The 27,819-nt window shown below is 35.5% G+C and overlaps 1 protein-coding gene across 1 annotated transcript in view; it reads right to left on the reverse strand.

Moving 5' to 3' along the window:
- LOC121315852 (PH-interacting protein-like) overlaps window positions 1-27,819 on the reverse strand; it is a 100,140-nt gene that overhangs the window by 64,509 nt on the left and 7,812 nt on the right. The window contains exons 8-15 of the mRNA XM_041250349.1: window positions 13,212-13,433; window positions 11,719-11,819; window positions 9,601-9,671; window positions 5,615-5,715; window positions 4,579-4,619; window positions 3,548-3,646; window positions 741-894; window positions 268-402 (exon numbers count right to left, since the gene is read on the reverse strand). Of these exons, the coding sequence (XP_041106283.1) occupies window positions 268-402; window positions 741-894; window positions 3,548-3,646; window positions 4,579-4,619; window positions 5,615-5,715; window positions 9,601-9,671; window positions 11,719-11,819; window positions 13,212-13,433 (924 nt within the window). The remainder of the gene's footprint in view (window positions 1-267; window positions 403-740; window positions 895-3,547; window positions 3,647-4,578; window positions 4,620-5,614; window positions 5,716-9,600; window positions 9,672-11,718; window positions 11,820-13,211; window positions 13,434-27,819) is intronic.

The raw sequence follows: 27,819 nt of genomic DNA on the forward strand, positions 1-27,819 counted from the left end.
TTTATATAATTAAACATGCAGCTAGTTACAACTGTAGAAGTGGGTCACAGATAGACAGCAAAATAAAATATAACGCATCATTAACAATTAAAATTAATCTATAAGGAGCACCAACATAACTAAAGGTGTTTATTCAAAATGGAACAAAATAGGTATTATCAGAATCAAGTCAAATGGGCTGTTAAAATCTCCAGTATTTGAAAACACTGTCCTATAATAAAAGAAGCAATTCACTTTTGGGGAGAAATCAGGAACAAATTATTTTACCATATTGAAGTAGGATCGAATTTTGACACCTCTTGCCAGATCCCACACTATGGCATTCCCGTCGTGCCCGGCAGAAAAGAGCACCCTGGGATCAAATGGGTGAGGTTCAAGTACAAACACCTCATCTTCATGTCCCTGCAAAGACACAAAAAGGCATCTGCACATCAGGCTCTGGTTACTGTATATACCCTATAAATAGACACTTATTTTAATCCTTTCAAAACCTGATCCATCACACTTTGTGAACTACAGTGTATTCAAACAGACAACCACAATAAACGGTGTGTTACATTCTAGTCAGTCTGAATTTAAAACAATGATGATGTTAGCCTTAAATGTTACATTAAACAGGACCACCACCCCTTTTTTTCCCCTAAATGGAAAGTTTTAGTGTGCTGTAAACACAATTATTTTTAAACGATTAGATGTATTACCTTATTTGTCATATCTTTATTGAACATATGGTCACTTACCATTAGGACATGTATCAGCTGCCCAGTATAGGAGTTCCAAACCTTCAGTGTAAGGTTATTCACTGCTGTGATTACAGTGTTGTCATGTCGATCCCAAGCCACCATCGTAACTTTCACTTTAGTTACTTTGTCTTCCAACCCTGGAGGATTGTTGCTAGAATATAAATGTTAGTCAATTATGTCATTTCTCACACCCTATAATAAGCTATAATATTATTAAATAAATGTTACAGGAAAAAAAATTCTCCTTTGTAATTAGTGAACTTTTATTGTACCGATGTACGTTGTTATAAATCTGTCAATTACTCATAAAAACATCTATGTTGGTGCTGCAGCTACCAAAAACACTAGTACTGTTCTGTTATCTTTACTTCATCCCTCTCTTTATCCAATATCATAGTTCTGTTTTCTCTGTCATTTTCCATGCCTGTGCTTTTCCCTGTTTTTCTTTAAACTTGTTTTCAATCTTCCTGCCTCCTGCCAGCTTTCTAAAATCTAAATAGAGTATGCCTAAAATGTACATTGTAATACAGTGGAGCAAACTTACAAACAGATAATTCTACAGTAATTATGATATTGCTCAACTAAAAAATATTTTAAAATACACTATTTAGCAAATTAAAAACGTCATATTAACATTTCAGGTGGAGAGATGATGCATGGAAGGTCTGCAAATAAAGGTTTATAGATTAAAGAAATAGTTTCCCTTCGTCATCTAGTGAAAGGTTCTCTATATTTAGAACAGCAAACACAAAAGATTTCCTTTCTCGGAGTGCCTACAGTAGAGCAAATTTTCTACTTTATCATTTTCTTTGCAGCCAAGGAAACTTTAGAAATTACTGTATGGTAGACTTGCTGCAGTTAACTTATGGTTACATTAACTGTAAAAAATAAAACAGTATGTCAGTGCATCACTAAAAGTTGTAAATGGTTCATGCCAATGTGCCACATGTTCATTTACTGCAACTGTAACAAATGCAACACATACTGTATTATTTTAAACTTACGACATTCGCATCGTTTTATAAATATTATATTATTGTAGACTACTTTCGTATTATCTGGTATCAGTGCTGTCAGTGCCACTAGATACAGCTGTGTGGCCACAGCACAAGTAAAGAGAGTCCAGCATCTTTCTAAACAGTCCATGACCTGAAAATTGCAATTAAGAAGGGAGTTGGAGACTAGCTGACCTTGTCTTTGACAACCAGATAGATATTGAGGCCCCTGTTCTTTTTGGTCTATAATTACACAGCACCTTCAAAACTGTAACAAGAAGATGAGAAAGGTAGTAGGGCTAGCTCAGTAACTACAGTTCCCAGGTGCTGGTGCCTTAATTCAATATAGTAAGTAAGTTTAACTTTAGGTAAAGTAAAGTGACTTTAAGGTCAGGAAAGAGCCTTTCTTTGTTCACTGACTTTGGTTAAATCAGTCCTTAAAATGAAGAGAAGTGGATAACAACTTGAAATGTCAGCTACAAATAACATCTAGAAAGCACCCACTAGTCAGAGAAATGAAGAGCAGTGAATAGCAACTGGAACAGCCAGCTGCAAATAACAGAACACAATTAACTTAGAAGAACTAAAATGTTGTTTAAAAAGGACTTAAAAAGGAGATCCATTAATTGGATTGCCACTGAAGAAACAACCATTTACAATAATTAATTACACACATCAAATAATTATATTTAATTGGGTTTCTGAACACCAGTTCTCCCTACAGCTGCATAGCTACTCAGCAGTTTATGTAAGCATTTCTGGTGAAGTACTACTGCCATTTGTAGACAGTGTTCTGTTTGAATTTTCTTCAAATCAAAGCTTTGTGGCTGTTATGCTCAAATTCCCCTAATTTAATGTAGCTGCAAACTGGCAATGGGGGAATTACCAACAGCATTTATTACAAATTTTCATCACAATTGGATAAGTGGACACCAAGATATATAGAGGTAACAATTCTCAATCACATAACTGCCTAAAAAGCTATTTCTAGAACTACTACAGGAATCAACTATTTCAATGCTGCAGTTCCAGGAAAGGTTCCCTCAAGACTGCAGACTGATCTAACAGCATAGAAAAGACCAGTGAACCAATGTAATATAAACAGAATAATGTAAGAGTCAAAATGTATTATCACATAATAATATGTCTCCAGTTGATTTTTGGGGAGTAATGTACAAGTATTTCTTAAAGCATACCAAAATTAATAAAACATTTCTATAATTCTTGTTTGTCAACTTTTTGTTTGTTGCAAATCTTATAGATTAATAAGAAATGTATAATAGTGTTTTTTGTTAATTCTATTATGTTTTATTCATAAACTGCTGAAATAGTATATATTTACAAAATATAAAAGAAAAAAATGTAACCATCCCTATGTATGCTGGGCAGACTCGCTGCGCTTGGACCATGTGGCTATACTATGTACACTTTTGACAGGAAGGCAAATATGACAGTGTGAGGTTTATATCAGCAAGTATTTTATTTCTTGAATTTTCATTTTCTTGCTTTTTTAAAAAAAAAAGTCTACTAAAATCCTTCAGGTATGGTCTGAACCTCGTCATTGTCATTTCTTTATTTTAAATCCATTATTTTCTCTCTGTTGCACTGTACATGTTGTAGCAAAAGTGATAATGGCAGGGGCTTGTTTTTTTAATTAAGCTGCAGGAACATGCACATAATAGGACTATATTATGGCAACATAGAATATACCAATGTAATACCCAAATCATAGTACACACAAGGGCAGAAACAGTAGTGAGATTGCTGTAAATGCCTCCTAATACATACTTCCTATGTCAGAGTACATACCCAGACAACTTGGTGGTCATGTCTAACAAAATGCTTCTCCACTCCTGTTGGTGGAGCTGCCAGATGCGTGCAGTTCCATCTCGGCTTCCACTGACAAACCTGCGAGGATAAAATAAAAATGTCAGTTTTCTCTAACGTTCCTAACTGATGTCATCAATAAAATAAATTCATCAAAACAAAGTCTGAAGGAAACAATGGCACAACAGACATACTGCAAGTGCTTGATGCTGCACATCAAATTTGAGAACAGAGGAAGTGAAACTGATGAGATATGCTTTGCTATTTCTGCTGCAGGTAGAAACAGCACATTGTGCACTAAAAAGTGTAATCACAACCTGTCATATAAAATTGGTGTTACAGACAATATAACATTATTCTTCTTAGAAGAACCCTGCTTCCTAACACACCTTTGCTCAAGAGTCTCCCAGAAAAAAATTATATGGTAATCATACTAGGATTTTTTCTGTACAGTAATGGTAAATAAAATTGTTAAACGACTGTCTGAAAAGTACGAGACAATAAAAAGGCATCTGCTAAGGCTTGGTTTCAGTGTTTGAAGCTAGTGAAAAGAGCACGGTTTCAGTGTTTGAAGCTAGTGAAGCATGATGTTTATGTATGTCACCTTTGAAAAAATAGGCGAGTTTTAATGCTCTTGTGACATGACAACATACTTCATTCTGCTGTGGTACAAGACAGAATTTTACAGTATTTTGTCTAATTAGACCACTAAAGTGTACAAACTATACAATAATAAATCAGATGGCAGACACTGGACACACTTACTTTTACTGAGTACTTTGATAAAATGTAGTTAGAATCATACTGACAAACCCTTAGGGCTGGTGATTTAAAGCAGCTGGAAACCCTAAATTAATCCAGATTGTTATATGCATGTTTTTGTTTTCTTTATGCCAATGGGATCTTGATCCCTAAATAGCCCCCATGTTGTATCTGTGCAGCCCAAAACAGGATACATGTAAAGAAGCAGAGGTCTTAAATACATGTTAATGAATTTATACTAGAATGCTTACCTCTCACCAGTGTTAGAGAACTGTATGCTGTCAACTTTATCCTATCAATAGAAGAAAACAAACAAACACAATGTCACTTGTATACTCTCTCACACACACACAGCACTTGGATATTCGTTACCCAGACACACATATGTAACAAATTAATGCATTTACCCATGTCACGCGATTTCCTACTGTCACAGTTTTCCGATACAAAGCCCATCTCTTCAATGTTACAGTTTATCTGAATATCCGTCACAGCCTGCGTTACTTAATCTCTAATGCCAAATCAGTCTGTCTAAAATTGTGCAGTTATACAGCGCTTCCTCCAGTTCACCTGACAAAAATGCAGCCAAACCACAGCGAACAAGACAAGCTAAGGTAATGTAACATTTAACTGTTAAACAGTTTTAGATACCATGATTTATTTATCTGTGATCTGTTGTTGCTTTTGTGTATTTTCACTTGCAAGTGAAGTGTGACATTAGGACCTTATCGAGCACTATATTCTGCAATTTTGAATACTGACTTGGGATAGTGTTTTAATTCTGGGGAATCTGTGGGGGGGGGGGGGGGGGGGGGGGGGTTGTTTTTTTTATTCTTTTGGTTTGCCTAATTACATTGCCTTTTACGTTTTAAGCAGTTCTGTGCATGGATAACACTTCGATTTCATTTTGCTGTTAGGTTGTTAATGGGAAATTGTACATACCGCTACAATACGTATGGATTTAAAAGTATGTACTATTACAGTTAACGTGTTGTCTCTAGTTTTGGCAAGTGATATTTTCAGAATCATATCTTCTGTTGAAAATACAGTACTGTACCAACAAAACCAATACAGTACATTTATTTAAAACACAGTCCTTTCAGATATGTATTTTTGACATTGTATCTTTATGTTCCCTGAAAAACGGACAAGGGTTGGAACGGCCAAAATGAAATAATCAGATATACATCACACTCGTTTAAACCATCACTGAAGTCCAAATATGTCGGATATGTGAGTGCTGACTGTATTGTACTTGTTTTGAAAGCTCACGTTTTTAATACTCACAGTATGAGACTCCAAGTCAGATATTTTCTCAGGCTGCCCCGATCCAAAGAAATACACTCTAATTATTTGATCTGTGCTTCCTGTAGCCAAGAACATTCCACCTTTAAAAACATTAACATTACATTTCACACTTTGAACTAAGACAGTAATTTACATACCTTTATTATCGAAGGCAAACAACATCTGACATAACATGAAACACAGTAAGAAAACATTTAGGTTATATGTTGTGAAGAACCAATACATGCAAAAAAACCACATTTAATTTATTTATTTATTTTTAAGTAACTTTGCTTTTATTCTAAAAAAAAAAAAAAAAAAACTGCTTGTAATTTTTCAAAAAGACAGCACTCCTGTGACAAATTAAATATTCCCAGTGTCTTATACAGGCATCCCAAGATCTATGTGGTCTGCTTTATTATTATTCCTAGACTGCACTAGCAGTTTGCTGTTTTTAGTTATTTGCCAGGAACTCTTTATAGATCCATAGTGTTGAAAGTGTTAAATAAAGTGCAAAGGTTTATCAATTAATTTAACATTTTGAATGGGTATGCTTCACAGCAGGGCAAAACCAGTGCTGCAGGCACTATAAGCCACTTGCAATTTGCGCACATCACCACAGTTCAGTATGGTCAAATCAAATTTGCCTAACAAAAAACAGCTATATTTGCCAAAAGAAAAAAACAAACAGCAAAGGCAGTGTTTACATGCACAAGTCATGACAGTTTTCCTCACAGCGTGTTTGCCGTACTTTTCAGGAAATGCGTTGCTATGCCGTTGTGATTTAGGAAAAAAAAAAATGTAAAAGTCGGCCGTACCAATGCAGATTACTGAATTCATAGTCATTTAGGGGCGGGGATATTTAAATGTCCCTGTCTGCTTACAAAGTAGTTAAAGAACGACTCTGAATACTATGAGGAAAGCTTCATGCGTTGCCATGAAGATAAAACATTTAACAAGAGAAATTAATTCATACGCAACGCGCACAATTTAAGAATTACGCCGGCTTGTTTTGTCTGGTTACCTTGGAAAGGTTGTGTGTGGTGGTGTAAAATTATATAAAATATAATTTCTACTTAGTACAAGTTTTCAAAAAATAAAATATATTGTGTGTCATTTCTTAAACACGTAAAGATTTTCATTTAACATTGTGATCTTTGGCATAAAATGTTATCTACAAAAATAAAAATTATAGCGGATGTTACAAGTAAATAATTTATATATATATATATATATATATATATATATATATATATATATATATATATATATATATATACACACACACACACACACACACACACACACAGTACTAGTCAAAAGTTTGAGTACACTTGCTGGAAACTAGGTTTTATTCATAATTGACAATGTTTTTCGTCGTACACGTTTCTGTAAATACTTGAAAATGAAAACACATGATACAATATACAAAATATAACATAAGGAGTAACAAAGCAATGTTCAAGAAAACTGAAAGTTATTTCTAAATCTTGGATTCCTCAAAACAGCCACCCTTTGCCTAAATAACAGCCTCACAAACACGAGGCATTCGGTTAACACGTTTCAGCAGGAAATCACCTGACATGTCTTCCCTGCTCTTCTGCAGCAATTCCCAAAGATGTAGGGTACTTGTGGGTAGCTTTGCTTTGACTCTTCTGTCCAGTTCGTCCCATACAAGTTCTATGGGATTGAGGTCTGGAGACTGGGCAGGCCAGGTCATTAGATTGAGTTGTCCTTCACTTTCCTTCTTCGCGAGATAGTTCTTGCACAACTTTGAGGTGTGTTTCGGGTCATTATCTTGCTGAAGAATGAAGGACTGCCCAACTAGCCGAAATCCTGATGGAATGGCATGCCTGTGAAGTATGCTATGATAGCCATACTGGTTGAGCTTGCCATTGACTTGGTAAAGATCACCAACTCTGTCACCAGCAAAGCAACCCCAGACCATGACACTGCCTTCTCCATGCTTGACAGTGGGAACCACACATTCAGAACACATGCGCTCACCCTCTCTGCGTCTTACAAATACTTGGCGGTTGGACCCAAATATTTCAAATTTTGACTCATCGGTCCATAAGAACGACTTCACCTCCTCAACCGTCCAGTTTCTGTGTTTTTTTGGCCCAGGCAAGTCTTTTCCTCTTTTTCTGCACTCTTAACAGTGGCTTCTTTGCAGCAATTCTTCAACTTAGGCCAGCTTCACGCAATCTCCTCTGAACAGTTGATGTTCAAACACCTGTACTTCTAGTAGCATTTAGCTGAGCTTGTATTTCAGGGGCAGTTAATCACCGGTTTCGCAGACTTGTGATTCAAATGAACCTGTTCTCTGATTCTGAGTTCACCCTTGGCCTGCCTGACCTTGTTCGGTCCACGAGTGCCAGTTTCTTCAAATCGTTTGATGGTCTTGGCCACAGCAGTTACAGACACTTGCAAAGTTCTTACAATTTGTCTTAAAGATTGACCTTAATTTCTTAAAGTAATTACAGACTGTCTTTTTTTCTTTGCTTAACTGAGCGTATTTTGCCATTTTCTGCTCCCTTACATTCAGGAATGCCAAACTTGTGCCTATGCTACCTATATTTATAGTAATCATGGACCCTCACCTGTTAACAATAATTGGTGACAAAAGGTTAATTAGGTAACATGCTAGTTAACTCAGAGAACACCTAACAAAGACACTTTTATACTTAGGCCAGTGTTCTAACACCGTGTTATACACATTTCAGACTTTTAACTGACTTGGGCTTCAGACTGAAATCCCCTTGCTTTGGGTGACCATTTCATTGAAATTGACAAGATTTACATGTTCATTTAAAACTTTTTTTTTTGAATGCAATTCACTTATGATTACTATCTTATATAAGTACACGTATCATATAATGAAACATTAAGTGTTTATAGACAGGTTTATACAGTTAAAAGCATAGATAATCATGAAAAACCTGTTTTAAAGCAGGTGTTCTCAAACTTTTGACTGGTACTGTGTCTATATCTATATAGCTATATATCTAAAAGCTTGTTCTCTACTGGACCTGGCAGCCATCAATTCCTACATTTTGTAGAAGAAATGCACCGGGGAAAATATCAGTAAGAGAGATTTCATCTTGAAGCTCACCACAGCACTTCGGCAAAAACATTTCGATCACAAAACTGCAAAGCTGCAGACTGCAGCGGCTCAACCTGGATTCTGTGCTGTGAGTGACACACATGCAATAGAAATCATATGTTACTTTTATTTTAGATTAAAAACTACTTTTGTTTTTACAGTTTTGTATGTACATAAACCTATTTACACATTAGTTTCTTTTGAAATTAATTTTATTATAGTTGCATTTTTTTGAAGCAGTGCTTTATATGTGGTAAGTTAGAAAATAAACCCATGTTTAATTGGTCACTTAAATATGGCGTTTCGGCTGTGCAGACGTTTGATATGATGTGCTTGAATAAAACTGTTGAGTATCCGATAGTTTGTCTTTCATTTTAATACTGATGATGTTTAAAATGTACCGTGATAATGACTGCCGTCCGCGGTTGTTGATATGAGTAAAACGACGGCGGTTCTAGTGTTGAAGTAGTCCATAAATGTACATTTTGTGTGTGTGTGTGTTCTGTGCAGCCTTTCTGCTGGCGATTACGTGAGATTAAGTCAGAAGAACTGGATCTTGACTGCTGAAATCTCGTGAGCCACAAGCACGATTCCTGCTCCGGTTTACATGGGTTTTTACAACCATTTTTATCATGAGAAAGCAATTGACCCTGCCCTTAAGGTCGCTCTGCCAAAAGGACGTCCTTTTGCCGTTTCACAATGTATTTGCGTGACAACATCACACAGTCATGACTGTAGAGTCGATTTTCAGGTGCATGTAAACCCAGCCATTGTTTGTTCAAATTTCCTAGTTGAAATGCTTAGCCTTTGAGGAAAAACAACCCTCCACAAACAAGGAATCTAAAACCAAAAACAGGTGAATAAAGTAAGATTATGTTACCAGCACTGAAGGAAGAACAAATCATTTGGACTCCGGGTCTTGGCCTTTCTGTAAATTTACTTGGTCGCTGACTAAAAAACACAAAAAGGACAGTTCAGTAACTTTGCCTGTATGTGCATTAAAAAAAAAAAAAAACTTTGCAAAATACTTAATCATAATAGAAGGTTCCTCCTGATACATACTGCAGTTTTACATCTAGGTAAGACAGAGATAAAAGGAAGTAATTCAGTTGTAAGTAATTCATCTCCCTAGTCAGAGACCAAAAGATTTGAAACCAATAGTTCTTGGCTGAAATTGCAAGGGAGGAAGTAAAAGTCAACACAGTCTAGCATAGTAGACACAAAACACATATCATTTTAACTTTGGGGTCCACATGGTTGCAAGCCTTTTTATCAACTCTTACCTATCACAGCTACTGTATTTCAGCTTAGTTTCATATTATTATTATTATTATTATTATTATTAATCATTTTTAATTTTACTGGACAACTTTTATAAACTTGCCAAGAGAATCACAGAATACAGGTGTGTCTTGAAAATGCAGCGATGGTACATTTAAAAAAAACTTTCAGGAAATTCTTAAAAAAAAATACAATATTGGTATGATATTCAGTACCACTCTTGCAGTCACCATAGTATAAACATTTGTGGGGTTAAAGAAAAAAAGAAATATTGTACCTTAATGTTCTGCATTGGCAACATGTGTTTTCTAAAGTTTTTTAAACTTTCAAACTGGCATGCTCTACCTGGGTCGGAAGCTATCTGGATCAGGACCCGGTGACATGCAGGTTGGGTATGTGATTTCACACTGCTTTTGATAAAGCAGGGCTGACCTGGGCGACAGACGCAAGTAAACAATGCGCGTATCAATGCGCGTATCAATGCCCCGGAAGCAGCTTGTTACGGATGCTTCCATCCAAGCTTCTCTGGATTGAACCACCAGCCCAAATGTTGAATAGAGCTAATGTTTCTTCATCCCTGCTGCAATCTGGCTCATGGTGTATCTCAAGCAACAAAAATATGACTAAACAGAATAAACAAAATGTTCCTTGCAGAAGTGAAACCTTCAGGCAGGTGTGGCTGTTTGTGGTTTCGTCAGCTTAAGAATGGCTGTCAAGCATTTCGTCTTGCTCAACCCGGGTTCGACCCAAGTATGTGCTTTCACACGACGCAGGACTGTGACCCAGGTAGCCAGAACCGAGTAGGCGTGCCAATGAGAAAGGGCCTTGAGTGCAATTATCTATTTTGGGATGCCAAGGTATTTATTAAACATGGGGATTCACAGGGGTTCAAAGGGCACTTGAGGTGGCTTGCTCATCTTTTTTTTTTTTTTTATATATTTGGAGAGAAGAACATAATCTATTCAGGCATACTAATATATTTAATAAGGAAGTGGTCTAAGAGGGGCAACACATGCCCAACCTTAATCAACAATGTTGTTAAATCTTCAGGATGACTTCAACAGCTGTTTCATTCATTCAGACTCCCTCCAGTCCCCATGAAAACCATGTGCTAGTGAAACCAGAAAGTCTACACTCTAAAGGGAGATTACGAATCAAAGAAAACATTATGACTAAAGTAGTACTTGTGCTTGAAAAAAGATATATACCATGACAAACAAAACAATGTTTTGATTTTGCTTGATTTTTGTAACCGTTATTGGTTAAACAGCATAGCTAAAAATAAAAATCGACAAAATAAGTCAAAAATAAAACAGACTACGAAGAAAATAAAGTTAACCAAATCACTTCTTTAAAACAAGCTGTACCAATACAGTTTTTCTACTTATTAATGAGCAACACAGCATTAATATCACTGGGACAGTTTCACAGCATGCTTAAGATCTCTTATAAATCTCTAATTTCTGTATCCAGGCTACCTGGGTATAAGGCCAGCTACAGTAAGTGAAAATAACTAAACATAACAAATATTAAAATTCAAGATCACTTTCATATTTTTTTTTTTTTTTTTTTTACCTGGTAGGGTGATCAGTTTTTTTTTTTTTTTTTTTTATATTATATATATATATATATATATATATATATATATATATATATATATATATATATATATATATATATATATATAATATATATATTGGTTTAATTAGCAACTGACCTAAATTTCAATGTCCTGGCATCCCACTGCCAGAAACAAATGGAGCCGTCTGCCCCGGTGGAAGAGAGATACCTCTTGGAGCCGCTGCACAGTGGAGAAAACTAGAAACAAATCAGAGGCAGGTGTTCACAACTGTTAAATAAAGTTGTATTGTACAAGCTGAACTGTCAGAACCTCATTGGTGCTGGACAAAGGGTCAAATATACAGCTAACAGAACAAGCTTACAATAATAACAAATTTACTTTGTTAGATGGGCAGGTGTGTAACTGCAAATGCTAATTAACACCATTTAATTATTAGTCATCTGACGCGTTTTCTTCTTTTCAACATATAGCTCTTGATATTGTTTATTTTAATTCTTATATTATGCACTACACACTGTATAAAAAACAGTAACATCTCCAAGTTAACAGTCCCATTATTCAGTAACAATTAATTCAAAACTTCACGTTTTATGCACTAATTTCAAAATAATTTAGCTTTACCATTGCTTTTACTGCATTACCTCATGCCATGCATCTACAAAATAATTTTCCCCATCTCCTTTAGAATGCCATAGGGTTATTCAGAAGGCACACAAATAGTAATGTCACCGACCACCTGTAAAGCAACTGGAATTCAAAATCTAGAGAAATCACATGAATTACCATCTTCATTAGTGGCACATCTGCAACATTTGAATTATAGACATGCCTCTTGCAAACACACAGAACAGTTGTCGGGGTACTTGGTCCTTGACTGCATGACTTCTGATTAACACTGCATTTCTCAGAGCTATGCTATCTTTGTTTTGGTTCATATGTCCCCAAAGGCATTCAAGAATAGCAATTCTTATTTCAGAATGCTTCTATTTCTTTGAATGCGTTATAATAAAAGTTAATAGGCTTTACTGGTGGACTTAGTGTCACTGTCATGTAGGAAAATAAAATTAAGACTAATTAATTCCACATCCAGGAACACAGTAAAATCTCTACATACTTCGGTTTGAACTAAATCGCTATTTCTGGTGATACAGCTCCACACCTTTACTGATCAACTATTTTGTTTTCTTTGGGAAGATATTTAAGTGACCTTTTCAGAAAAAAGGGATGCAGTATAAAAAGATTCCATAGGTAAGTATGGCTCGGTTCTGGATTAAAGTGGTCTCCTGTAACAAGCGGTCTTCTGCAGGACAGTTATAAAAGCATTTGGGGATTAAACAGCAACAGAAGTAAAGGACACGGTCAGAGTGCAGATATTTGGTAGGTAGAACTACTGTATGGGTTACACAGCTTGCACTCCAGTCAAAAGGAGACAAATATAATTTCTCCACCATTGCAGTTTAGTCCCAAAGTGACTATTGTATACGAATGACTTACACATCACAGCCTCACTGTCATAACACACATTATCTATAGTCAGAGAAGTGACTTGGACAGTGACTTGCTCCATATATACAAAATGTTTATCACATAAAAGAACATGATTTTAAAAAACTATTGCCTTGCCTTACCTGTAGTGATGTGATGGATGCCTCATGGCCTTCTAGAACAGCGAGGGGGGCACAGGTTTGAAGACACCAGACTCTTATCATTTTATCACAGCTGCCTACAGCAATCATTGTGTTCTCATAATTCACAGCCATGTCAGAGATCTCAGCCGCATGTCCTCTCAGTGTGGCTAACAGCCGGCCATTATCAGTCGCCCAGATCTTAACTAAACAATCATCTGAGCCCTGAAATCAATTAGAGCACAAGAAGTCCTGAGTTACTGTTAGTCATTCCAACTGTGTTTGGTCACATCCAATTGGTTTTCAATAAAACTGAAATGAAAGTTTAAAACCAAACTTTTTTTTTTTTTTATTATTGTGATAAATACTCAATAGAGTGTTATTGCATCCCTCATGCCAATGTATTATACAATTAGACACAATGAGGAAAGAATAAAATACTGTATGGAGACATTCAACTTTATTTACTTATAATTTTCCTGGTACCCTGATTGTCCCCACGGTTGATTGTAATTGTCAAATTACGTCTGAGTAGAAATGCTGTTGAAACAGCAATTATTTAACATGCTGGCTTGAAAGTGATGAAGATTTCTGGCAGCATTTTAAAATAGCTTCTGATGAGGAAACACTTCCAATTTAAAATGCCACCTAGATATCAGCAAAAAATTATAGCTATAATTTAGGCCCACTGCCAGCCCACCAAAAAACACACAAAGCTGCTGTTTAATATGCTGGTTTACTATAGCCCACTACTATAATACATGACTTTACGATAAGGCCCTTCACTGAATTCAATCGATATGCTGATAGTATGCAGCAACAAAGTAAATCAGACAAACAAAACTAATTTCAATAAATGCACAGTATCAGTAAATTAAGATACATTAAATAACAAACTGATGAGCTCACTGAAGCATCTATTTGAATTTCGCTGTTTAGTCAGTTTAGCATCATTACTACATTTTCTTATTAGGTCTACATAGTGTATTTTAACAGATTCTTTTACCTCAAACATCCAGCATCAGCTTTTCACCTCTTAGTGTGTGTGTGTGTGTTTTTTTTTATGTATTTTTAAATGAAAGGTTTAGGTTAGCAGCAGCACCTTTCTTCAACAAACCTAAAAAGAAAACTGGACCTTGATATCTCCACACCTCGGGGCAGTCAGGTAAATCTTGTCAGAACTTTTGATCTGTTACGTTATTAAAATTATTACATGTAGCAAAGAGTTCAATGAGCGCCTAAAACCACCAAAGCTTTTTCATTGTACAAAAAATAGTACAATAGTAGTTTTGGTTTCAGTCTAGTTTTACCTTTTGGTTTGGCATTGTATGCAAATGTCGGTTTGGGTTCGGGTTTGGGAAAATCATTAACTTTGCTTCCCTACTTGTAAATCTTTGACTGCAGAACACTGTATAATGTCTCGAGGGACATGGTGTGCTGGAATCACTAAATGAACGGGCCTAAAAATAAACATTGGAAATTGAATATGGTGAAATACCTTATACAATTAATTTACCATTGTGCGTATTATGTGTGTTATAAGTTGCTTGTGGTGTGTTAATGTTGGTGTATAGGTACTGGTGCACGGGATATATGGGGCTATGTAGCACGAGTGATTTAAATTATACAGTTGTATTTAGGCGCGAGTATTTCACAATCACTTCACGTGCAGATAAAATGTGTATTAGTACGTGAGCAAAGGGATTGCACACATTAGCTCCCATGCTTGAATTCAAGTGAATAATTAATTAGTAATTGAATCCCAGAACAATTGTATACATAGATGCACAAAGCACTCACTCGGGGTTGTGTGTTCAGGAGTGGAGAATGGGAGAGAGAAGGAAAAAATTATTAAAAAACTAAAAAATCAAAACAAATGTTACTCGTGCGGGAGGACTCGCACGATACTTGCTTTGGGGTTCGTCCACCGTTTGTTTGTCTGTCTATTTGTTTTGTTCAACCTTTTTATTTTCTGTTTTGCAATAAACTGACGCAACAGCGCAATTCACAATTCACTCTCCACTCTGTGTGCTTCTGTTCCATTCCTGACAGCACCACCAGCCAGCCTGACCACATGGATCTATGTTTATCTTTGATATTTAGGCAAGAGTCTTATCCAGAACCTTCTGAACCGCCTCTGCACTGTTACTTCAGAGATCAGACCATCTTGTCGGATTTCCCTAAGACGTAGTTTCAGCTGCAGACACAAAAGCTTCTTAAACTTTCCTGCCGATATTATGAACTACACACGCCGTCCTTCAGATACTCATACATGCCAACAGCCCCTATATGGTAGGGACAGCCCCGATGCACAAGAAAGTTTCAATATTTACACACAGAGAAAAAATATTTTACTCTGCACAGTAGAGTTAGTGAAAACCACACGCTGTGCTTTTCGTGCAGCTGACACATCTGCTGATCACTAACTTACCGGTATACAACGGTAAGAACGCTTCATTGTGTCTATGTTTACTATCATGCTGATCATGTGGTGTTGAGTTGGGGGAACATGTCTATTATCTTATAGATTGCGTTTGACCCCTCCCATGTGTATAATGCGTATAACACCCCTCTGGGGACGAGCGTCCCGCTGAACAGTTTCCAAATATTGGCAAGTATGGATACTGTATGCTGCAGCAAGTGGTAAGACTCAAGATCTACAAGTTCTACTGTTGCTTAGGGAAGCAAAATAAATATGAAAACCAATGATAAGTTTTTTTTTTTTTTTTTTAATATAGTGGTTGTTTATAATTAAAACAAATAAAGCTGCCCCCTTGAAGCTGTAAATGTCACAGCTGAGTTACCTAATTATTGAGAAAATCCCACCCATTGTTGGCTGTTCAGTTTATTACAGATGGTTTACAAGTTTAAAAAAACAAAATATAAAAAAAATAAAAACATGACAACACACTTCTTAAATACTGTAAATAAACAAACTGTATAGAGTTTATTTTAGAATCAAAATTTAAGTTAACTCATCTTTTAACAATTTAAAATTTGAATTTCATTTGTTTTGCAAACCACTTGTAAAGTAGGGTTCTGAAAAATACAGTTACACATCCTTACATGTTGCTACAACTGTTTAAATAACATACCTGTAATTTTTTTTTTCCATTGTTAACATCCTGACAACTTCTTACACTTATAACTTGAAAGTCTGTTTCAAAGGTCTTTTCAAAATAGCTGCTCCATTGCTTTTTTTTGTTTTTTTTTTGTTTTTTTTTTGTTTTTTTTTTTTTTTTAAATCGCTCATCCTGCAACGATTTAAATTTTACAGCACAGATCTCAAACCCCAATGCACTAGAGCAGCCATTTTGAAAAGAGCTTTGAAACAGACTAAAGTTATACGTGTAAAAAGTTGTCAGGATGTTAACAACGAAAAGAAAAATTGCATGCACGTTACTTAAACAGTTGTAACACTTTGGGACGCTATATTTTTCAGAAACCTGCTACTTACGCTTTAACATAAGAAGTACTACAAATACATATTAAAAAGTACAACTCTGGCAACACGAGGAAACGTTTCCACATCAATTCTCATCTCAGGTAGATGTATTTTTAGATTAATTAAACAGACATAAGACAAATGCTGTACGATGGAGTGACATGGCAGGGGATGTGGGGGGAGGGGAGAAAGTGTGAATCAATACCCTGATGATTTATTTGTCACACTGCTGCATGCATCTGAAATGTGAAATGGAAATTACTCACATTTTCCACAGAAATAATTATTCTTTAACTATATCAAATGTTCCCCTATCTAGCATTTTACATTTATCATGGATTTGTTTTTATTTTATATCTAATTGGTATTTTTTTTTTTTTGCAATTCATTTTGGCTGCTAAGTGCAGTAGGTTTACATTTTTAATGTAATAGGTTAAATTTAATAAAAACAGGTTTTTATTATTGAAAATATTATCAATGTGGGATAATAAAATGTGTTTTTTGGTTTTTTTACATGTGCTATAAGCAGACACACTGTTTAAGAAATAGCATTTTTAGCCTTACAAAATAAAAGGTTGTATAGTTTTCCAGTTAATTTACCACAAAACAATACAACATTTAAGCACATTTATAAAATAATGGCCCATCTCTGGCGTTTTACTCATTCTTACAAACTCAAATGCACTGTTAGATTTTCATTATCTTGGTACACAAATGTTATTATGTCTTACATCCACTGCTGTTTAGATCAAATTAATAGACCCTATAAATATTAAATAAATTAATATTTTGAAGACAGAACTGAAGATAAATGATAAAGCAAATGTCTTTAGCAAAATAATGCGAAAAGCTATTTCTGTGCCATCTACTTTGACTACTGGTGCTGCAAAAAAGAGTGAGATCATGTGATCAACGTTTAATTTCATGCCACATAAATAATATCAACCCTCCTTACAAGACTATTACACTTACACTACAGTTGATACAAGGCTGACAGCAGCCGAATCCCAATTGCATTTAATCTTTCTAATATCAGCTTCATACACAGTAAGCACACATCAGCTTGATTCCTCAAGAACAGTATTAAAAAGGAAGGCAGATGCACATTTTTATGTGTAAATATATAGCATGTCACCATCATTACAGCAGCGTTCCCTCTAAGCTTCTTAAATACTGAGAAACTTGCCGTTTTGACTGAGAAAGGGTAAATTCAGTGAGAAACCTTCAGTCACACATAACCCTTTTAATGTATTTTTGTTGCATTATACAATTTCGAAACAATATTCCAAACAAGTATCTCAAGAATTTTACAATTTACTTTAAATTTAAACAAGACATTTATTGTGGCTCTGCCTCCAACTCTGAATCACCCTCTGATTACATATATAAAACAAACAGACTTTTTATAAAGCGTATATTTACCTTTAGAAGTCTGTCTGAGATTCTATCATAAATGCAGGCCCGTCAGTTGTTATCATAGATACAGACTGCATGTTTAACTGGCTGCCTGCATAAAATTGCTTTTATACTGCTGTATAAACCATCTTTAGAGCTTCTTATTTTCCATTCTTGGGAATGTTTTTCAAAAACTGCCAATTCCATTTCTCCCCACCCCCCCACTTTTTGTCAACGTATTAATAATTAAACATGACATTTGAACATAAATATAATGTTCATACTTAAAATAAGTACATTAATAAATATTACCACAATTCTTAATTTGTTTTTGTTTTTTTTTTGTTTTTTTTATATTAAAGCCGGGAGTTTTATTTAATAAGACTCTTGTTGTTGTAATATTAAGTAAAGAACCTGAAGACACTGTCAATGTTTAGACATCACTTGGCTCATTGCTGGCATTAAAATTAGCAGGTAAACCTAAGAATTATAAGACAACAGTTCAGAAAACAAATGTCCAGCACTGTTGTGAGAATCATATTTATAGTCTTCCGCTGACACTGTAGTTCAATCTACAAATGAAGGTGTTTTGAAAAGACCAGCTTATTACTGGCATTACAATAACAATACAAAATATAAAACAGTTTAGTAACAGTCCAGCAATGTCATGTGACAGTAATACTACGTACAACATTCCGCAAATGAAGTTTAGCATTTTACTGGCATTACAATAACCAGAATAAAATATGAAACACTGATACATTTTTTAAAAAGCATGCTGACTGACTCTTTGCTTTAAACAGGTTCACTGCTGTGTATTACCCAATTATAATTTAAATAGCAGCCCTTTTAATGCAAAGGCATAATTTATCCTCCTTATTGTTTCTTTACCAATTCGATTCGGACTTATTTGCAAGCTCTAACAAGGTGTGTCTCCAGACAGAATGTCTTTATGAAAAAAACGGTGTGTAGCGACTACATCCTTTACACAGTAAAGAGATCAATTTCCTTTAAGGAATATATAGCTAGAAAAATAGCTATGAGCTTGTTTCTTCATCATCCAAAAAATCTTATTTAATTAAGAAACGGCCATGGTTTAATATTCTTAATTATAGCTTTATTAAAGTCGGGTAGCATGGAAAGAAATAAACAAAAGAATAATTAAACATGCAATTAATTCGGCCTACTTATGGAAAGTCCCGTCTTGAGCGCGGTCCAATTTCAATGGAAGATACCGGATTCATCTTTAATGTCTTTTGTTGAGCCAGACTACAGAAGGCTGTGCTGATTTTTGTATTTATTTTTTCCTATTCTGAGACTCGAGTGATGTTAATACTGTAGCGTGCACGAGGAAGGCAGCAGTAGGGCTGGTAGGTGACGGAATCATACACAATGCTTTAGTGCGAGAGGTTCCCAGGTTCGTGCCCACCCTCTGCCTGTATGTGGATTCCCCCGCCTGCGTTAACCAAGACTGCTACAATACATTTTTTTTCTTTTTTTCAGAAGATTGCTTCCATTTTATGCTTATTTTTTATTTAAACAGAATATTGATTATTTGAATTAACATGATACTGTACTTGGAATAAGATCAGTTTGGTGTGAACAAAACTAGTACTTGTCTCTTGTATACAGTAAGTAGCATAAATTAACAATTTGGATTTTAGCACTGTTTGAATAATTAGACTGCATAACATTTCTGTAATAGGCAGTTAATGCTCATCCTCTAATCAAAACAGACCATTACCATACCGATGCTATTTTTATGTAATTTTTTTCATATTGCTTCACTGTTTTTTTATATATATACACACACACACACACACACACACACACACACTTAGGACTTAATTTAGTTGACTTAATTTTGTTTTTTGTTTTTTTGGGGGTTTTTTTTCTGTCAAACAACTTCATGGGCTTTTAAATAGGCCAAGCCTTCATTTTTTCACGTATATACGAGATCGCAACATGTTAATAAGCAGCTTATCTTTATTAAAAGCTATAATAAAGTGTTTTGCTGGACACACTATTATGAGTAATAGTGTCCAGTAACTGTATTTAAAATTCATAAAGATGAGTCACTTCGGTATTTAAATGAAAAAGTAAGACTTGGCATTTAAAACCCCATTTAGTGGTTTCACAGAAAGCAAAAAACTGCCTTGTATCCAGAGCAGGATGACAGGCTTGTATTCCTGGCAAACAGCCTGTAAATACGTTGTGCACATTGAAAACTAACTGTATATAGTTTTCACTTCTTTGGAGTTTCAAAATGAACTGGTATATAATAAATATTTAAACAACATTCAATAACGTTAAAAAATAAATAAACGATCAGAAAACACAATTTTGGTAAGGATCAGCTAGCGGGTATGCATGTTGTGGTAAGTAAATCAATTTATTGTTATTATTATGATGATGATGATGATGATGTTGTTTTAGGCAGGGATTCCCACATTGTATTTCACAGATAGTGAAGGTTAGGTGGTCCAGTATTAACAAGATGCAACGTGTGATGCTGCAGCTGTCACTAAATAGAATTTTAAAAAAATATGTTTTTCATAAACTCGGGTCTAGTTTATATAGATTACATTCCAAAATACTGTAATCTGTCTAATAAATATTTTAATAACACTCCTGTAGTATGTTGAACTTGAAAAGTGGCAGAGTCCAAAAAACTGAAGCTTTTGGTCAAAACCTTTTTTTTTTTTTTTTTTTTTTTAATAATTTTTTTTTTAAAAAGACAGATTAAGTTTTTAACTTTCCTATTTGACCTTGTCCACTTTCAATGTGACCCACATGTTTACAATCTGAATCCAAGACAAATGTACTGATAAAAACACATCTTAACTACCTGATCAGCTCTATTTGTGCTGACCACTTTCAACCAAGCTGTGCCAACATGCTGCTAACTGTTCTCATACTCAAAATTCCAACAAGCTTAGAAATTCCAGCAAATACTAAACTTGGCATTAGAACTGCCTGAATGCCCAGGGCTAAATCCTACACAAGTGCTTAATAAAAACAGGGAGTACAACCAAAGAGTGAACTAAATAGAAAACAGTCTGTGCTAGACTTTAAGACTGTTATATGAACTTCATAACATAAATCTGGCATCAAATGAGTCCTTAAATTGACCGTTGCAAAATGCTTGGGCGATTCAACTTCAAACTAATTTACATTGTTAATTTATTTTGGGCACAAACGAGAACAATACAAAAATCTAATTAAAAATGGATTTCAATGGGGCTCCCAAGAGGCACATCCAGTAAAAGCTCTCCGTCTGGAGTGCAGGATGCGCCCTATAGCCTGAAGATCGCACGTTCAAATCAAGGCTATGTTACAGCCAACCGTGAGCGGGGGTTCCTAGCACAACTGGCTGAGCGCTGGGCAGATAGGGAGGGCTTAGGTTAGCAGGGGAATCCATGGTTCCCCGCACACCTGCAGCCGATAGGGCACCTGGGGTTCTGCAGTGGAGCCGCCAGATCTGTGTTGTCCTCCAGCACTATAGGTCTGGTGGCTTCGCTGTGGATCCACAGTGTGAAAAATGACGGACTGGCAGATGCAGGTTTCGGAGGACGCGTGTTCCAGCCGCCGTTTCCCCGAGTCAGTGCGGGGGTTGCAAGAGGTGAGCCGAGGATACATATAATAGGGCAAAGAAAAACCGGGATAAAAAATTATTAGTATTTTAATTAGACATACCTCAATAGAGTAAATCTTTCAGCATGATTTCTCTGTTGTTGTTGCCCATTTCTTGCTACACCAAAGCAGCAACCATTGCTTTCAATACAACACACACAGGTTTTGCCTGACCTCTGTTCTACTTGCCTTGACATCACATACCTAATAGCAAATCACATCACTGAATAATCTGATTCAAAAGCTACATTTCAGTATTCCCATTTAATACCCAAATTATATGGTTGCTGATTGCGATGTACTGTAGAATGCACAATGCAACTGTTGTACTGTTTTATTCATCACTTAAACTAATCTAATTTGCAGTAGGAAAAAAAAAAGGCTGTGGATGCAAAAACAACTTTGCCGTAACACTGTACATTAAATTACTTCTCTATCTAGCTTTTAGATGCTTCCCCCTTCATCCAAATATTCAAAGATATGGTATTCTTTTTTACACAAATGCAAAAAAATAAATCAATCAAATACCAGCAGCGTTCAAGTCTTTCATTTTGTGGTTGTTCTGCATAAAATTGTTCATTAACACCTGCAAGCTTCTGAGGGAGTTTTTTGGGGGGGGGTGTAAATTAAAATCTTTCTTCATCACCAAAATGCTGTAATTAAATTCTACTTCTAAAGTTTGTTAAAACAGACAGATTTAATATGTGATTCTGAAGAAAGTCAAGATGGCTGTCCTAATTTCTTTTAAACCATGGTGTTAAAAGGTATCTTGACACAAACAAAGTATAGACAGGAGAAAAAAAAGAAGATCTATGATTTTTTTATGCCCTTAAAAAGGGCAGAGCCACAGTGCTTACTCTTAGTATTGGAAGTCACCAGCTGATTTATGAAATCACAGCAGGGAATTTTTTTACGCAAAAATATAATTTTGCACAATAATCCAGTGAGGAGCATGTTACTTTTTTATTTTGTCAACTCAATTATTTGGATTTTAAGTGTTCATATTTTTGAAAATGTATCTATCCTTAGTACTAGTTTCTAAGAAAACTAAAATCAAAAGCCATCACATTTTTAGCTCAATGTTATCCAAATCTGAAACTTTTTTTTGAAAAACTAAACTTTATTGCAATAATATACCCACCAATTCTGCAGGTTTTTTTTTATTTTTTTAATTCCAACATGGAAAGAAGTTAAGGATTCCACATGTATTTATGTTTGATAATAATAATCTTGACAGTGAATAGACTTGTGTTACAGGTACACAGTATTTGTTACAAGCATATCCCAATAATACTATGTAACTGCAATGATGACAAAATGGACAGCACAATTTCAGCACTGAGAAAACTGGTTCTCACTCAGATTACAGTGTTGTATAAGAGACCTCAAATTGTGGGTCATATTGCAGATATGACTGCTAAGAATGATTGTACAGTTTAACTAGTTTTAGCAAGGTTGCAATTTGAAGAAACTGTGTTACCAAACCAATAAACTAGTTTTCTGAAATGTGTGGCTATTTTCTCGTTTGTTGCAGCTACATATCAATATATTTACACCGTGCTAGAACTACATCATTTATCCTTCAAAATAAAAAAAATGGGTAATCTAGATTTTTCTTGAGAAGGACTCAAATTCTACATCCATCCCTTTCAATGAGCTAACCAGTCGACATTTTTCTTCACTTTCAATATGACATATTACACCAGCACAGGGAATTAATTCCAAATGGATTATTTGTATTCAAATATGAAACCCAGTCTCAAACAACACAGCTAATTTCATGATAAAATCATCTACTCCTCAAGCGTAGTATATTGATCCTTCCAAATCTGAAATATGGTACCCATTTAAAGCAAAGTCAGGGCTCTACGGTAAGCCCAATTTAAAGCTGCTGGTGTGACTATAAATATCCCACACACCACAACATGCACACTGATCAGTGTTCAGAACTCATGGTTTGCAAGGGGGGGGGCGCTGCGGGATTCCCACACTATAGGAATACATTCCTCCTTATTTTTGCGGGAATGCATGGCAATGGAAATTAAACTGGCGGGAACGGGAATAAGAGTTTTAAATCGCACGGGAACGGAACTGAAGTTCTGCGGGAACAGGTGGGAGCAAGACAAAGCTGCAGGAAGAGCAGTATCAAACTTTAGTTTGTCAGACGAGCTACAAGAACTTTAGATGTTGTAATATTAAACCAATCAATGTGAGATGTTGTAAAATTGAACCAATCAAATGCGCACTCACATCTGGGTAGCCATATATTTACCAAAACGGCACAATACCCATCGTATCAACGACACGTGTTTTAATTGACACACCCCAATTACTGATGTCACTAGCCCACCCATTCAATTCAACATTGTGTGCTTGTTCAAGACCATTTTGTGTGCTTGTTCCAAAAAAAACAAAAACCCTGTCAAAAAGACCTACACATTTTAAATGTCAACCTCAGCAAATAACTGGATTAAATAAACATCTTGGGACTTCAAGTTGGAGTGAAACCCAAAAGACTGTGGCCCTCAAGTTCGAATATTTGTTCGTTTTCAAAATGTAATAAAAGCCATTCTATTTCTCAAAACACAGGCAGACAGCATAGCAGCAGGGCTCCCTGTGTGTGTGCTTTTATTTTATTTTACAGCAAGGTAATACACTATGAAACACATTAAAGTAAGAAAATATCCCAGGAGTAAAATAATATGTTGTGTTGGCCTTACTTTACCCCATTGAATTAACTACAAAACAGAGGATGCCAAACAGCAGTTCAAGTTCAAAGTTGTTTTGTTTATTCCCGAAATAAATAGTTCACACCGTTGACACAGCATTTAATTTTTTTTTTCATTCTTTCACATTTTTTCACAGTAAACAGTGGGCAGAGACATATTTTCATAAAGTAATAACACGACATTTACTTGAGCCTTTTTGGAGCTGAACAAGCAAATGCAAACTGACATTGAACTTTCAACACTTCAAATAAAACAAAAACGTGGAAATGGCATTGTAAAACGAAGGGGGAAAGCAAACTCACCATTTTGTTTCTCATTTATTACATTCCATATAAAGTTGCAACAAAAAAATATAGAATATATACAATCTATATATAAATCACTACACAACATTTCCAGCAAGTTGGGCACTGTTAAGTGAGGCATTTTAGAATGAGGTACTTGCCTTTTCTCGGTCCCATGAGATTCTGATTCGCTCTAAAGCAGCACAGCACTTTTCATAGAGAGCGGTAAGTGTGCGCACGCATAATCTGGTTTGTTTACTTTTTGCCGTCTGAAACTTTTAAATAGAGGCTCGAGCTGCTATGTTAATCCAGTATTTTGTTACCTTAGAAGAAACCTGAGGGCCCTACACTGAGGGATGCATAATTTGAGTCTACTAACTGCAATCAAAACTTTCAAGATACCATACTACAAAGAAAAGCCAAACGAAAGAGTCTCTGACGATTAAAAAAAAAAAAACAAATGTAATAGATTGTTTGGTGAACAGCAGCTGAAAAAAATGTTTAATTGAAAACAAAATGCCATGTTTATTTTGTTGATACAAAATTATGAACTCCAAACGTGCCATGTCAAAGAGAAAAAAAAAAAAAAAAGTTGGTACTGTAAGGACACTTTCATACCTAGTTCGTTTATAAATATCCGACTTAGGATTCACTGCAGTTCTCCTTCAAGTGAATTGAAGTTCACTTTACTGGGTCCTTCATTGTAAATCACACCAGAATTGTGTTCTTTAAAGGCTGCATTCATTAGTAATTACCCGTAAAGTATAGGTTTATTTTGGTAAACCGATCACATGGATCAAAGCGAACAAACACTTCTCTGGAAGGAAATATGCACATGTAATTTGACACTGATAGGGTAATATCAATAGTATGCTTTTGCTTTCTTCATTTCAGAACAATGAACAGAGACAGCTTTTAGGTATTACAAAAATAAATTATAATAATAATATGTTCAGCCAGTCTTATCGTAGGATTTTCTTATTTTTGCTGCTAATAAAAGTATATTTCAAATTGTCCAGTTTTTCTAAAACATACCAGGCCAATAAGCCTAGTTCTGCACACCAATAAGCAAAGAACATATTATTACTTCTGAGACTGAAAATAAGTTTACTGTTTTAAGAGAGCGTCTTGGATACATTCACCAACAATTAATACAAGGTAAACACAGATTTACGGCCTTAATAAGGTTAAGGACTAGACAACCTGGCAACCTGGAAGCCATATCAACATGCTTTTAAAACTGTACCCCCAGTATTTTTTTTTTTTTCTTGCATGATGGTGATACACACTACAGTGTTTAAATGATCTATCTTTCTCCTGGTGGATTCTCCACAGAAATGTATTCCTCAGCTGACTTATTACCCATGATGTGTGAATAAAAAATAAAATAAAATCATGATTATGCTGAAAACTGTAAATGCTGGGATATGGACAACTTGGGTTACAGCAAAAGTAAAATAATGCATTCCCAGCAAATACTGCAGGGTGTTCTGAAAAAGCAGCTTAGTGTTACAGAAAGCACATCCCCAACTACTGGCAGCAGCTTGTCAGGTAACACAATAAAACTCGTTATGTCTCACAGATGGATGGTTTGAACTTATGCTGGGGTGATACACAGCTCACAAAGCAAATATTTTGCTTGTGTAACCCTTTCCCTCCAAGAAACACAGCATCTTAAATAGTCTTAGAATAAATCTTCTGTCTACATTTGTACATCATAACAGAAAAGAAAAGAACTGACACATCTGGCCTCCTCTTCAGGCTACATCAGAGGGCATCTTTGTTTTTCTCAACTGCATTTTGATTCACAGGTTGTCAAAAACATGTCAACGAATACAGGGGGCTCTCTGACAACATCAACAACTAAAACTGGTAGACTGTCAGACAATGTTTATGGATTCCCAAGAGATATTCAGAGTATCTGAATTTTTATTGTAGCCGCTCTAAGTGGGCAATTGGTCCCCAATATCACATTACTGTGGCAAAGACAAAGCAACGTATTTGTAGGTATAACCAGGCTAAAGTAAAACACAGAAGTCTTGCCTAACACTAATATCCTATTTCCTGTCTACTAGAAATTTCATTTATTAATAATAATGCTTAACATTTGATGAAATGTACATGTATTTCTACCATTTAAAGTTGAAAAGAAAGAAACACTGCAAGCATACCCTACCCAGTGATGTGCAATTTTAAAAAGAAAAAACCTACTTGTCCTTCTAAAAAAAAATCATCTTGCCCCCTCCCCGTTGCACAAGACACTCAAAAAAGTGGAATATTTTGGTTTTATTTAACAGTGAACACAATCAATCAATTAGTGATAAACAGGGGCAGATCTAGCCTTCTTGCCTGACTGGTTTACTAAATTCTTCAAGAAACACAAAAGGTTCTCTGTGACCCCACCTCACCTAAACAAATGTGTCACACACTCTAAGGAACTGTTCCTTTCGGTGCAGTTTAGAACACATTTGCTAGTAAATTTAAGTAACATACTAGGGTACAACTATAAAAAGCAATACTTCGGAGTTATTCAAATATAAAAATAGCCCCCCCCCCCCACTATTTCCCTACAAGCTGAATCCAACTCGTAATGTACTGGTGTTTTAGTTTGTTGCATCACAGATCTGAGATCATTGCCGAATATTACTGCTGCTTTGCACAACTCTGATTTTTGTATAACCTGCCAGGTTTCTCTGCATTTTTTACTGTTTATCTACCAAAATGCATGCTATATTTACAGCAGGCTCCATCAAATCCTACAAAGACAAAATATGTGTTTCTTTTGTTTACTTATATTACACTTATTTAACAGTGTACATCATTTTACAGCTATTTTTCCTCATCTTACATCTGGTCTCACGATGGCTAACCGGAACACTGTTGCAGCAGGGTGATCCTGGTTTCATACCCTGACCCTGAATTCTTTCCTTGCACTACTCTCACTAAAAAATAAATCCATAAATGAATTCATACAGAAACATACGCATTGCCATGAGATTTGAAGTCTGTATTTCATTTTATATCAGAAACATATTTAACAATCTTCATGTTTTATTTGTTTCACAAATCAATGAATTGTGCATGTCCAATAAATAACTAATATCGCTTCTGTTCAAATCTAACAA

This window comes from Polyodon spathula, chromosome 5 (genome assembly GCF_017654505.1).
Source record: "Polyodon spathula isolate WHYD16114869_AA chromosome 5, ASM1765450v1, whole genome shotgun sequence".
NCBI lineage: Eukaryota > Metazoa > Chordata > Actinopteri > Acipenseriformes > Polyodontidae > Polyodon > Polyodon spathula.